This window comes from Pecten maximus, chromosome 15 (genome assembly GCF_902652985.1).
Source record: "Pecten maximus chromosome 15, xPecMax1.1, whole genome shotgun sequence".
Taxonomy (NCBI): domain Eukaryota; kingdom Metazoa; phylum Mollusca; class Bivalvia; order Pectinida; family Pectinidae; genus Pecten; species Pecten maximus.
Window position 1 is genome coordinate 10,901,374 of NC_047029.1, and position 15,713 is coordinate 10,917,086.

The 15,713-nt window shown below is 36.7% G+C and overlaps 1 protein-coding gene across 1 annotated transcript in view; it reads right to left on the bottom strand.

Annotated features, from left to right (window-relative positions):
• Positions 1 to 15,713, bottom strand: part of LOC117344265 (ceramide kinase-like protein) — a 45,395-nt gene that overhangs the window by 13,652 nt on the left and 16,030 nt on the right. Inside the window, exons 2-11 of the mRNA XM_033906953.1 lie at positions 12,516 to 12,791; positions 12,013 to 12,144; positions 11,453 to 11,516; positions 10,925 to 11,067; positions 10,196 to 10,270; positions 8,898 to 9,081; positions 7,824 to 7,919; positions 7,529 to 7,641; positions 6,648 to 6,862; positions 3,368 to 3,679 (exon numbers count right to left, since the gene is read on the bottom strand). Of these exons, the coding sequence (XP_033762844.1) occupies positions 3,368 to 3,679; positions 6,648 to 6,862; positions 7,529 to 7,641; positions 7,824 to 7,919; positions 8,898 to 9,081; positions 10,196 to 10,270; positions 10,925 to 11,067; positions 11,453 to 11,516; positions 12,013 to 12,144; positions 12,516 to 12,791 (1,610 nt within the window). The remainder of the gene's footprint in view (positions 1 to 3,367; positions 3,680 to 6,647; positions 6,863 to 7,528; positions 7,642 to 7,823; positions 7,920 to 8,897; positions 9,082 to 10,195; positions 10,271 to 10,924; positions 11,068 to 11,452; positions 11,517 to 12,012; positions 12,145 to 12,515; positions 12,792 to 15,713) is intronic.

Sequence of the window (15,713 nt, forward strand, 5' to 3'; positions counted from 1 at the left end):
TGACACGCTATGTTACCTGTATAATTAGGTAGACTCGGACATACTGACACGCTATGTTACCTGTGTAATTAGGTAGACTCGGACATACTGACACGCTATGTTACCTGTATAATTAGGTAGACTCGGACATACTGACACGCTATGTTACCTGTGTAATTAGGTAGACTCGGACATACTGACACGCTATGTTACCTGTGTAATTAGGTAGACTCGGACATACTGACACGCTATGTTACCTGTGTAATTAGGTAGACTCGGACATACTGACACGCTATGTTACCTGTATAATTAGCTAGACTGGGACATACTGACACGCTATGTTACCTGTGTAATTAGGTCGACTTGGATATAATGACACACTATGTTACCTGTGTAATTAGGTAGACTCGGACACACTGACACGCTATGTTACCTGTATAATTAGGTAGACTGGGACATACTGACACGCTTTGTTACCTGTGTAATTAGGTAGACTCGGACATACTGACACGCTATGTTACCTGTGTAATTAGGTAGACTGGGACATACTGACACGCTATGTTACCTGTGTAATTAGGTAGACTCGGACATACTGACACACTATGTTATCTGTGTAATTAGGTAGACTGGGACATACTGACACGCTTTGTTCCCTGTGTAATTAGGTAGACTGACATACTGACACACTATGTTACCTGTGTAATAAGGTAGACTGACATACTGACACGCTATGTTACCTGTGTAATTAGGTAGACTGGGACATACTGACACGCTATGTTACCTGTGTAATTAGGTAGACTGGGACATACTGACACGCTTTGTTACCTGTGTAATTAGGTAGACTCAGACATACTGACACACTATGTTACCTGCGAAATTAGGTAGACTGGGACATACTGACACGCTTTGTTACCTGTGTAATTAGGTAGACTCAGACATACTGACACACTATGTTACCTGTGAAATTAGGTAGACTGGGACATACTGACACGCTTTGTTACCTGTGAAATTAGGTAGACTGGGACATACTGACACGCTTTGTTACCTGTGTAATTAGGTAGACTCAGACATACTGACACGCTTTGTTACCTGTGTAATTAGGTAGACTTGGACAGATTGACACGCTATGTTACCTGTGTAATTAGGTAGACTTGGATATAATGACACGCTATGTTACCTGTGTAATTAGGTAGACTGACATACTGACACGCTTTGTTACCTGTGTAATTAGGTAGACTGGGACATACTGACACGCTTTGTTACCTGTGAAATTAGGTAGACTGGGACATACTGACACGCTTTGTTACCTGTGTAATTAGGTAGACTGGGACATACTGACACGCTATGTTACCTGTGTAATTAGGTAGACTCAGACATACTGACACACTATGTTACCTGTGTAATTAGGTAGACTGACACACTGACACGCTATGTTACCTGTGTAATTAGGTAGACTCGGACACACTGACACGTTATGTTACCTGTGTAATTAGGTAGACTCGGACATACTGACACGCTATGTTACCTGTATAATTAGGTAGACTCGGACATACTGACACGCTATGTTACCTGTGTAATTAGGTAGACTCGGACATACTGACACGCTATGTTACCTGTGTAATTAGGTAGACTCGGACATACTGACACGCTATGTTACCTGTGTAATTAGGTAGACTCGGACATACTGACACGCTATGTTACCTGTATAATTAGGTAGACTCGGACATACTGACACGCTATGTTACCTGTGTAATTAGGTAGACTCGGACATACTGACACGCTATGTTACCTGTATAATTAGGTAGACTCGGACATACTGACACGCTATGTTACCTGTGTAATTAGGTAGACTCGGACATACTGACACGCTATGTTACCTGTGTAATTAGGTAGACTGGGACATACTGACACGCTATGTTACCTGTGTAATTAGGTAGACTCAGACATACTGACACACTATGTTATCTGTGTAATTAGGTAGACTGGGACATACTGACACGCTTTGTTCCCTGTGTAATTAGGTAGACTGACATACTGACACACTATGTTACCTGTGTAATAAGGTAGACTGACATACTGACACGCTATGTTACCTGTGTAATTAGGTAGACTGGGACATACTGACACGCTATGTTACCTGTGTAATTAGGTAGACTGGGACATACTGACACGCTTTGTTACCTGTGTAATTAGGTAGTCTCAGACATACTGACACACTATGTTACCTGTGAAATTAGGTAGACTGGGACATACTGACACGCTTTGTTACCTGTGTAATTAGGTAGACTCAGACATACTGACACACTATGTTACCTGTGAAATTAGGTAGACTGGGACATACTGACACGCTTTGTTACCTGTGAAATTAGGTAGACTGGGACATACTGACACGCTTTGTTACCTGTGTAATTAGGTAGACTCAGACATACTGACACGCTTTGTTACCTGTGTAATTAGGTAGACTTGGACAGATTGACACGCTATGTTACCTGTGTAATTAGGTAGACTTGGATATAATGACACGCTATGTTACCTGTGTAATTAGGTAGACTGACATACTGACACGCTTTGTTACCTGTGTAATTAGGTAGACTGGGACATACTGACACGCTATGTTACCTGTGTAATTAGGTAGACTCAGACATACTGACACACTATGTTACCTGTGTAATTAGGTAGACTGACACACTGACACGCTATGTTACCTGTGTAATTAGGTAGACTCGGACACACTGACACGTTATGTTACCTGTGTAATTAGGTAGACTCGGACATACTGACACGCTATGTTACCTGTATAATTAGGTAGACTCGGACATACTGACACGCTATGTTACCTGTGTAATTAGGTAGACTCGGACATACTGACACGCTATGTTACCTGTATAATTAGGTAGACTCGGACATACTGACACGCTATGTTACCTGTGTAATTAGGTAGACTCGGACATACTGACACGCTATGTTACCTGTGTAATTAGGTAGACTCGGACATACTGACACGCTATGTTACCTGTGTAATTAGGTAGACTCGGACATACTGACACGCTATGTTACCTGTATAATTAGATAGACTGGGACATACTGACACGCTATGTTACCTGTGTAATTAGGTCGACTTGGATATAATGACACACTATGTTACCTGTGTAATTAGGTAGACTCGGACACACTGACACACTATGTTACCTGTGTAATTAGGTAGACTGACATACTGATACACTATGTTACCTGTGTAATTAGGTAGACTGACATACCGACACGCTATGTTACCTGTGTAATTAGGTCGACTTGGATATAATGACACGCTATATTGCCTCAAACCTAACAATAATTTACTATTGCTTAAGTGTTGAATCATACAAGCCTTTTTAAACCATAATCTTACCTTTCTACTGGGTAGATCTGATGATAAATCATCAATATCATCTATACCCTCATCCTCATCGTCATCATCGTCTATATCACTGATGTTGTCCAGCATCTGTAAGCTCTGTGTATGGCGGTGTTTCGGCGTAGTCCGTTCATCTTCAATCTCGAGAACATCCATACTTTGGATTGTTCCACGCCGGTGTTTGATTGCAGACTCGCGATACTCTATCTCGCTATAAGTGTGGTCCTTGTAGTTCCAAGTCGTCCGTGAACGAGGCTTGAATCGTACCTCTTTTACACCTATCTTCTCGACAAACGGCATTGCAAACTGAAATTATCAATATAACATGTCTGACAAAATGCAGTATGAATCATTTCATTAATAACAAAACAACCTGAAGTATTAATAAATTATAATAAACTGATTTACATTCTCTTTTTTTGTCTTTTTTTTTTTGTATGATAATGTATATTTTTTTTTGTTAAATTGAATTTTAATTTCTAATTTATTCAGTCACTCCTGTCTCAATTCATTAAAATACTTATTATTATAATTTAAAGTCACTTAAAGTCAGATGATAAGTCACTAACTATAGTCAGTGTTCTGTCGACTTTAACTAGTGACTGGTTTACCACCTACATGACTCTGCCTATTGCTAGGTTTTGTCTTACCAACTATAGTCAGTGTTCTGTCGACTTTAACTAGCGACTGGCTTACCACCTACATGACTCCGCCTATTGCTAGGTTTTGTCTTACCAACTTTAGTCAGTGTTCTGTCGACTTTAACTAGCGACTGGTTTACCACCTACATGACTCCGCCTATTGCTAGGTTTTGTCTTACCAACTTTAGTCAGTGTTCTGTCGACTTTAACTAGCGACTGGTTTACCACCTACATGACTCCGCCTATTGCTAGGTTTTGTCTTACCAACTTTAGTCAGTGTTCTGTCGACTTTAACTAGCGACTGGTTTACCACCTACATGACTCCGCCTATTGCTAGGTTTTGTCTTACCAACTTTAGTCAGTGTTCTGTCGACTTTAACTAGCGACTGGTTTACCACCTACATGACTCCGCCTATTGCTAGGTTTTGTCTTACCAACTTTAGTCAGTGTTCTGTCGACTTTAACTAGCGACTGGTTTACCACCTACATGACTCCGCCTATTGCTAGGTTTTGTCTCACCGACTATAGCCAGTGTTCTGACGACTTGAAAACTAATTACTTGACGACTTAAAAACTGGTGACTAGTTAGCAGCCTACATGACTCCGCCTATTCCTTGGTTTCATCTCTCTGGCTATAAGAACTAACATATAGCTAAAAGGAAATATACTACCTTCCTATAGGACCCAGGGTAAAAGAATATAAGACTCTTTCATATGTGTATATGTAGGATAGGGATATTCCACCCGAGGGGTCACAAAATGTGGTGAAACCCGAGGCTTGCCGAGGGTTTTACCACATTTTGTGATCCCGAGGGTGGAATATCCCTATCCTACATACACACATAATGAAAGAGTCTTTTTCTCTCATATCATTACCGAATTTCTGGCGAAAGTGTCCCTCAGCCATCCATTTTCTTCAATTTTTTAATTTCTTTATTTGACGTTTTTACTAAATATACTTGTGATATTCTGAAAGATCATACCCTATTTTGGCAAACTATGTTTGCACACAAATTTCATTCATTTTGTGGGTAAGTGATGAACGAATGAACAATTCGCCGATAAAAATTACCGTAACTTGACCGACTTTTACGTGGCCGTGATCAAATTGTCAACATCCGAGAAAAAGAAGTTCTATCAATAATACTGAAAGCCAACGCTGAAATGAGTTTTCCAACTTCACATGTAATTTGATTTGCACCTCGACATATTTAATCATTTCACAGAACACACTGTACTTTTAAATGTCAAGTCAAATTTTTTTTTATAAAATACTACGTCACTGCATGACGTCACGACTGTCATTGGAATTCCATTCATAGTTCAAGGATATTGAGAGTGATATCGATCTCGATCGCCATGACGCGGCGATGTTTCGTGGCTGGTAATTTTAAATTCACTGTGATTTTGGCAACTTCGTGTGTGAACCAGCGAACAGTGACTCTATACGAGTATTCGATCTTTTCTGTGACATAGGATTATATGTGTTTAACCGGTTGTCTTGATGGAATGACGAAGGTAGGTCAGTCGATAGGCTAACGATGATCATATTGAAAGGCTAGGATGACAGTTAGTTTTCATGGTTACTCTACACAAATATAGACTCTGAGTTACAATTAAAATAAATATTTTTATATGAACATCGAGGGGTGTCATTTTTACCGAATGTTCGTTCATTTAAGAGCCAATTCCCAACTTCCAAATACACAGGTTACTGAGTAGGCCTAGCAGTTACTGACAGTACAGTAGAGTAAACAAATTCCAGGGCCCCCTGCTGACGCAAACGGAACCATTTCATAGGTTGTGACGTTTGACATTTTCTTTTTTATATTTTTTTATGTATGGCTTTTATTTTACTTCCTGTCATTGCCAGGTGATTGTGTGTGTTTACATGTTTTTAATGACAAATGACAAATCTGTCGGGTAGGCAAGTCTGTATTGTACTGTAGGTAACTGTTACAACAGGCCTGTAGGCGTAGTCTAACTGTTTGTTACAGTAACGGAGTTATATGTTCGCTCAGATGAAATGTCTAATCGTTTAACCGTGTAGCCCTATTGATTTACTGCTGATATGATATATATTTATCTAAGAATTATGTATTTTTATAGTTAAGTCCAACGTTTCAAAACCGACACCGACGATAAGGACTGTCGGATGTGAACACAAGCAGACGACGTTGTGAGAGTTGTCCCCCTTGAACGCAGATTAATCCGCGCGCGTGAAATGCTATGTAAGATAGATTTATCTTACATAGCTATCTTACATGGGCAAACTCTATCCAACATGGCGAGATATGAGAGAAATTCTATTTTTTTTTTATTTTTTTTTTATAAAATGTTGTATAATAGATCCTTTAACTCACTCATTAAAACAATGAAAATGAATGTTGAAATTTAAGTTGATTCATGCTCTTTGTCAAAATAATGAATTAAAATGTGATATGTTCCTGTATTAAACATTAAATTTATCTCTGGCAGAAATAGGGAGGTAATGAAGGCATTTAGAATATCTCTGCTATGACATTTTCATCGATGAATGTCTGAGTACAAATAACAATATTTCGCTGCCCTAAACAAACAAAATACACCCAAATTATTGTTCTTATATATCAAAACAAATTTTAAATACAAACCTGATTTTTAGAATTGCTATGTCGTTTTAAAAACCTGACAAAATCCTTCCGACTGGTGTTCTTTACGATAACTAGATCCATGGAGCCGTCACAAAGATGGCAGAATTTATTCAGGCCCTCTGGGGCCATTTCACAGTTACCAGGGATACAAAACAGCCCCACATTCAGGAATGACCCCTTCATTGTCTTCCAAGGACTTTCTGTTTTGGATAAATCTATAAATAAAATAAAAACTTATTGTTTACTGACAACATTTAAGTCACATTTCTTATCTAAAAGTATACACAAAATTAACATGTCAAATCTTAGGGCTATGCCAATATAATACACATCCAATATAAATCGTATGCATGGTGGGTGTCCCTTTACTTATTTCTCTATTAATTCCCTTCAATCTGTTTGACAAACCTAGAGTCGTTCCTTTGGGTAGATAGCCCTTAGGATGGCACTCAGGTCAATTTAAAACAATACTATCATTTGTTGAGAAATGAAGATGATCTTGGAATGAGTGTTAAGTTAAATAATCAGCTCAATATTCAACTGAGATCCTTATCAGGCTCATATTTGAAGTGTTCAATGAAACACACGAGCTTGTAAAATCCTTCAAGAACAACATGTATATTCAGCATTTGAATTTTAACCACAGATTAACCTTCAGCATTTGAACTTTAACCACAGATTAACCTTTACCATTTAAACTTTAACCACAGTTCTACCTTCAGCAGCTGAACACTTAAACCATATATTAACCTTCAGCATTTTAACTTTCATCACTTAACCACAGATCTACCTTCAGTATGTGAACTTTCATTTAATTTTCTACCTTTGACATTTGAACTTTAACCACAGATCTGTCTTTGACAATTTAACCTTTCACTTACCCATGAAGCTCTCGCTGTTGTTAGATGTGTTGAGAGGATCAAAGGCTTGTACCTGGGTGTCGTGGGTGACACTTGCAGAGTCATCAAGTTGCTCTGTCCAACATCTACTACACCTGTTTGATACATCAACACATATTTATATAAATCATATCTCTCCCCACACTTCCCAAGAGAAAAGACAATAAGCTATATAACAAAAGATATTTCTGGATATGTTATCATATAAAGAAGACAATTATATGTATATGAAAATAGAATTCTCTGTATTTGTTAAAATAAAAGATGGGAAACCTACCCTGATCTACATGTAGAGAACTCGTTATCCACCTTCTGGTCTCCAGCGTGTGGTAAAGGGTCGGCTGGTATGTACTCTACTTCACACTCGTATGGCCTGCAGGGGAGATAATCCAAACACACACACATAGAGTCTATATATATATATATAAAAAATAACAAAAAACAGACTTTGCCACAAGGCCTTTCTGCCCTCTCAGGCTTCTTCAGTCAGAAGAAGCCTGAGAGGGCAGAAAGGCCTTGCGGCAAAATCTGTTTTTTGTTATTTTTTATACATTCACCTTCGCAAGGACAGATTTCAATTTCTTATATACTATATATATATATATATCCTCAAATATCAATCATACCCATTTGGCAGGGCAAATAATTAAAACATATAGACTCAAATATCTATGATATCTATCTAGACAGGGGAGATAAAATATATAGACTAAAATATCTATCATACCCGTTTGGCAGGGCAGATAATCAAAATACATACACTTAAATTTCTCTTACCCTGGACAGTTTTACTGGGGTGAGATTTTCTTATCTCACCCTAGGGAAAAGACAAGCTACACATGCTCTTTGAATGTGCTCTTGTTCTCGATAGGGGGATGTCATTATGACTTGACCCGTACTACTAAAACGTAGTCAAAATGTTCAAATTGAAATAAGTATTAATTATCAGAGTTAACTGAGTGTTTGGTGTTCTTTTTGATAAGCTTATCGGTACTATATTTTGTATGAAATCAACATCGTAAGGTTTTAAGTGTCTGCTGCAGCCTTATCACAATAGTCATCCGCTGTCCACGTGTTGTTTATGTACATACATGTACATTTGGATTTGGTTCACACTACGACTGGAAAAAAGGGTAAGAGAAAAACAATCATTCACCTCTTTTTGGGATGCCAAAAGGGGTGAAAGATTCTATTTATCAATGATATCTATCTAGGCATAGAAGATAATCAAAGCATTTTGCCTCAAATCCTGCTCAAACAGACAGGGGAGATAATCAAAGCACACAGCCTCAAATATCTATGAGATCCATCTAGGCAGGGGAGATAATCAAAACATAAAGATTTTACTTACCGTAGTTTTGACTTGGTGAGCGCCTTTAACACTGCAGCGTCCAGCCCTTTAGCACCTAACTTGGTTTTATAGCGTTCGTACATACTCAGTATATTTCCTGCAAACCCATACTGTGAAATAAACGACCACTTCAGCAACTTCTCACCATGGTACACCGAACTTATATCGACCTGGCGGTAATTACCTGTGAAAAAACAAAACAAATTATCAAATTCAACTTTGTTTGTGCACCTATCAACATTCACCTGTGAAAAAACGAAAATCTTTTTAAATAATATCAAATTCAATTTTGTTTTTAAAATTCCAACAAACAGTTGAAATTGTTATGGGTCAAACAAAATATCTGATCAATTTCTGAGGAAAAAAAATCAATAAACACATTTTAAGTCTTCAGAATAAAATGAATTACAATAATGTACACTTCATACTAATAACTTTTATCAGATGTATGTCCAACATTAGCCCAGAGCCCAATATGGATCAACAATGCTATCATTGAATACAGTAAACAAAAACTAAACCAGTATTGTCACCAGAATTGTCACCAGGATGGTGATTTATAATTATACCCCCTATTCCCGATCTCCCCGGACTCCTCTCGGCTTCAAACACTTTTTTACAAGCGTACTGGGTATTACTAATGCAATTTGTCCCCTACCGGCCCCCGCTAAGATTAGAAACAGTGACTTTGACCTAAAAACCCTGAAACTCAATCTTGATCAGTAACTATTAATACTGAAATTACATACCAATTTTCAACAACAAACATTGAAGCATGGCTGAGGAAAGTGATGAAAACTGAGTGTACAGAGTGACGGAGGGACGGACAGACAGATGGACAGACAGACGGATGGGGAGGAAACCTATAGTCCCCCTGGTTTCACCGGTAGGGAACTAATAAATCCATATAGGGAGAAAACAGCAAATTAAAAGTGTAAACAAAGACGAACAACTTCAGTGAACACGTGTTGTGAGTACATAGGTTTCAAGATGAAAACTGTTGGAAGACTTGTCCGGACAAGATTCAGCCTATAAATAAAGGTTGCTAGGGGTGTACAAAAAATAGGTAAAAAGGTATTTTTAGATGACCCAATTTAGGTTAAGATACCAAGGAGACACCACACGGTTTTTATTTTGATCATTGTACATTTGTTGGTACAGAGTGATGATTCAATGCAATATAATTTTGTTTACAGTAGAAATACACGATCCTTTCAGCTGCTACCTTTTTGAGATCCCCACCCCTCTCTGTACCAGCCTTAAATACATGCATGATAAAGATTGGTACCCCGACTCACCTAAGATCATATGTATTGTTGCTGTGACGGTATCACTAAGTCCAAGGAGAGACCCAGCCACCTGGTTTGTTGTTCCTGAAAATAAACAAATAATCATGTTCATCAACATTTTAAACCCATCTATTTTTTATTCAAAGTTCATTTTGTTAATAAAATTATATCATTTTTTCAAAAGTGAAAATAAACAATACTAGATCTACATCAGTTTTTAAAAACGTTTTTTCGGGCATGTCTATTTTAATACCAAGATGTCAGTTGGTTATCATGAGAGCAAAAACATTATCAGAGCATTACTATCTGGGCAATGTTTAAACTGTAGGTTAACTACATCTGGACAATGTCTCACCTGTCTGGAGGATAAGCAAATCTGGACAATATCTCACCTGTCTGGAGGATAAGTAAATCTGGACAATATCTCACCTGTCTGGTAAATCTGGACAATATCTCACCTGTCTGGAGGATAAGTAAATCTTGACAATATCTCACCTGTCTGGAGGATAAGTTAATCTGGACAATATCTCACCTGTCTGGTAAATCTGGACAATACCTCACCTGTCTGGAGGATAAGTAAATCTGGACAATATCTCACCTGTCTGGAGGATAAGTAAATCTGGACAATATCTCACCTGTCTGGTAAATCTGGACAATATCTCACCTGTCTGGAGGATAAGTTAATCCGGACAAAACCTCACCTGTGTGGAGGATAAGTAAATCTAGATAATATCTCACCTGTCGGGAGAATACACAGCGGTACATTGCAGGGGGCAGGTGTAAAGCCCAACTTGATCTCCACATCATTCATGGCCTGGATTTTGTTCATCAATCCTGTTGCCACCTGGTTGACTGTACCATCACCTCCCATACATGCAATGCTAAGGAACAGAAGCAACATGCTGATTATAACCTAAACAGCAATTTTGTAAGCTACATCTGATAATGTCTGAACAATAAATAATTCACAACTACAATAGTGTACGTCATCTCAGTACTTACAGGCTACAAAGCACACTTTAATAACATTTTCCTTTATTTTACCGAATATTTTTCAAAATGTCCCAAATAATATTCAGCAGCTAGGAGACAAATATTTCATCCTCAGATGACGACTGACTCAAAATTTGAATGCAATTCAACAAGGAGCCACTACTGGTTTCTCAAAAACACTATTAGGCAAGTTTCTTTTTTTCCCCTTCCTTTGAATTCAGACAGGTTGGCTAATTGATCTATCATGGTATAAAAGATTAAAACTCTACTTACCAATCATAGTCATCTAAATTGATGTGCACCATTTCCTGTTTTATAAACTCTGAATGTTGGATTTCTGTCAAATTAAAATAAATTATATTTTAAATGCCACCAATATTTTTCCGACAATGCTTTAGATATGCTGATAATGTGTTACTATAAAAGACAGTGCTAAAAATATCAAATTCCAAAACCTTGGTAATAATATGAATACTGTGTTAGTTATAGAGGAATCAAAAACCAGTTACCTGTATCAAATAGTTAACCCACTGTTATTTTAAAAAACTTCCTCAAATCTACATTATATTTCAAAAGTACCACAAAATATTATTCTCGATGTCACATGCTCCAGAAATCTGTATTTCACTGAATTTCAGTAAAGCACTCAAGGTCACAGTGAAAGGTCAAATGGAGGTTACAGTGACCTAATTTTATGATTTTACTCATTGCCGTACACTGATGTACTTCATCAATGATACTGGCCGAGATTTGCTCGGGAAACACTAACGAAATTCTACCTCTATAACCTGAGACTTAGATGAGAGAGAATACTATATGAAGACATTACTTACCCACACAATCCACATCAATGCCTGCTGCCTGGATGAGGGGCAGAACTTTGTTTTTGTATAACTCTTTACTCATGCGATAACCAGCCAAAATCTGCATAAACAGTTTTACCGACTGTGGTCGCCCAGGTAGTTCTGACAAATATCAGACAATATGATATAAACAGTTTGATGTTGAGAAATATTTTGTGCATTTACGGTCTGATGATACTTTTCTACTTTATTTTTTATATACACAATGTATTCATTTTAAATAATATCATACACCATGGTCCAACTGTATCCAAAGAAGAATGAATATAAATTTAAAATGATATAGATTTTACTGTTCAAAGTTTCAACATTTTATCAATTAATTTTTCCACAGGAACATGTTTAAGTTTTTATTTAAACAAATAATAATGATTATTTACATTTTTTTTTAAATTAGAATTACTAATATCTTCTATTTGAAATGGAAAAAAAAATTTAAAAGCTTCATCATTATTTTTAAAGAAAAACCTTACCTTTAATGTAATTAAATATCCTTTCACTATATTTCGTACACAGATTTTCACTAGGGTGTTCAAATTCAATAACTCTCTCCCGTAATGCGTTTGGTCCAAAGAATTCGTAGGTGTACACAATAAATCCGAGACACATGCCCTCGCCGTCTTTTTTACCCTTTTTCCGACGTTTTATTTTCACACCAAGTACATTCTTAAGATCCAGAGTCGACTTGTTAGGTGGGGCATGCTTCGTAGTTTTGAACAGAGACAATCCTTTTCCTTTTGATTTTCGAGCTGAAAAGCACCAAAACATTGAGCTTTAAAGCTTCATCCTGTCAGATTACACGTAAAATGACTGGGAATTTGATATGAAAAGTATGAAAACATGGGAAGTTTCTTTCTCTCCTGAAATTATTTTTAAAGTGAGTGAACAAATAATTCTTTAATCATGTAATAGTATTAAGTATTAGGTAATGAGACGCTATAGAAACAGGTCAGTTTTCCACTTGAAATCGATACAAAATAGAGGTGTAAGGTAACAATTACCTTCATGGCAGATCCAATTACTGTCAATGTCATTACAAGAATTCAACTACCATCACTGTCATTGTGAGAATTCAACTATCGTCACTGTCATTGTGAGAATTCAACTATCGTCACTGTCATTATGAGAATTAAACTATCATCACTGTCATTACAAGAATTCAACTATCATCACTGTCATTATGAGAATTAAACTATCATCACTGTCATTATGAGAATTAAACTATCATCACTGTCATTATGAGAATTAAACTATCATCACTGTCATTATGAGAATTAAACTATCATCACTGTCATTACAAGAATTCAACTATCATCACTGTCATTATGAGAATTCAACTATCGTCACTGTCATTATGAGAATTCAACTACCATCACTGTCATTACAAGAATTCAACTATCATCACTGTCATTATGAGAATTAAACTATCATCACTGTCATTATGAGAATTAAACTATCATCACTGTCATTATGAGAATTAAACTATCATCACTGTCATTATGAGAATTAAACTATCATCACTGTCATTACAAGAATTCAACTATCATCACTGTCATTGTGAGAATTCAACTATCGTCACTGTCATTATGAGAATTCAACTACCATCACTGTCATTACAAGAATTCAACTATCATCACTGTCATTGTGAGAATTCAACTATCGTCACTGTCATTGTGAAAATTCAACTACCATCACTGTCATTGTGAGAATTCAACTACCATCACTGCCATTATGAGAATTAAACTATCATCACTGTCATTACAAGAATTCAACTATCATCACTGTCATTGTGAGAATTCAACTATCGTCACTGTCATTATGAGAATTAAACTATCATCACTGTCATTACAAGAATGCAACTATCATCAATGTCATTGTGAGAATTCAACTATCGTCACTGTCATTATGAGAATTAAACTATCATCACTGTCATTATGAGAATTAAACTATCATCACTGTCATTACAAGAATTCAACTATCATCAATGTCATTGTGAGAATTCAACTATCGTCACTGTCATTATGAGAATTAAACTATCATCACTGTCATTATGAGAATTAAACTATCATCACTGTCATTATGAGAATTAAACTATCATCACTGTCATTACAAGAATTCAACTATCATCACTGTCATTGTGAGAATTCAACTATCATCACTGTCATTACAAGAATTCAACTATCATCAATGTCATTGTGAGAATTCAACTATCGTCACTGTCATTATGAGAATTAAACTATCATCACTGTCATTATGAGAATTAAACTATCATCACTGTCATTATGAGAATTAAACTATCATCACTGTCATTACAAGAATTCAACTATCATCACTGTCATTGTGAGAATTCAACTATCGTCACTGTCATTATGAGAATTCAACTACCATCACTGTCATTACAAGAATTCAACTATCATCACTGTCATTGTGAGAATTCAACTATCGTCACTGTCATTGTGAAAATTCAACTACCATCACTGTCATTGTGAGAATTCAACTACCATCACTGCCATTATGAGAATTAAACTACCATCACTGTCATTGTGAGAATTCAACTACCATCACTGTCATTGTGAGAATTCAACTACCATCACTGTCATTGTGAGAATTTAACTACCATCACTGTCATTGTGAGAATTCAACTATCGTCACTGTCATTGTTAGAATTCAACTATCGTCACTGTCATTGTGAGAATTCAACTGTCGTCGCTGTCATTGTGAGAATTCAACTATCATCACCGTCATTATGAGAATTCAACTATCGTCACTGTCATTGTGAGAATTCAACTATTGTCACTGTCATTGTGAGAATTCAACTGTCATCACTGTCATTGTGAGAATTCAACTATTGTCAATGTCAATGTCATTGTCAGAACCCTGTTTTCCTGTACTGCTGCATATGGTGCATAATCAGCATGAATAGAAATTTAACCTCATAACGACAAATTAGACAAGTAATTTTTCAGTCTTGTTTGGTTTGTCATTTACAATTTGGTTTTACAGAGCCATGCTACCTTATTTTTACTGTCTTCACTGTCATTGTGAGAATTCAACTATCATCACTGTCATTGTGAGAATTCAACTATCGTCACTGTCATTGTGAGGATTCAACTACCATCACTGTCATTGTGAAAATTCAACTACCATCACTGTCATTGTGAGAATTCAACTACCATCACTGCCATTGTGAAAATTCAACTACCATCACTGTCATTGTGAGAATTCAACTACCATCACTGTCATTGTGAGAATTCAACTACCATCACTGTCATTGTGAGAATTCAACTATCGTCACTGTCATTGTTAGAATTCAACTATCGTCACTGTCATTGTGAGAATTCAACTATCATCACTGTCATTGTGAGAATTCAACTATCGTCACTGTCATTGTTAGAATTCAACTATCGTCACTGTCATTGTGAGAATTCAACTATCATCACTGTCAATGTGACAATTCAACTGTCGTCACTGTCATTGTGAGAATTCAACTATCGTCACTGTTATTGTGAGAATTCAACTATTGTCACTGTCATTGTGAGAATTCAACTATCATCACTGTCATTGTGAGAATTCAACTACCATCACTGTCAATGTGACAATTCAACTGTCGTCACTGTCATTGTAAGAATTCAACTGTCGTCACTGTCATTGTGAGAATTCAACTATCGTCA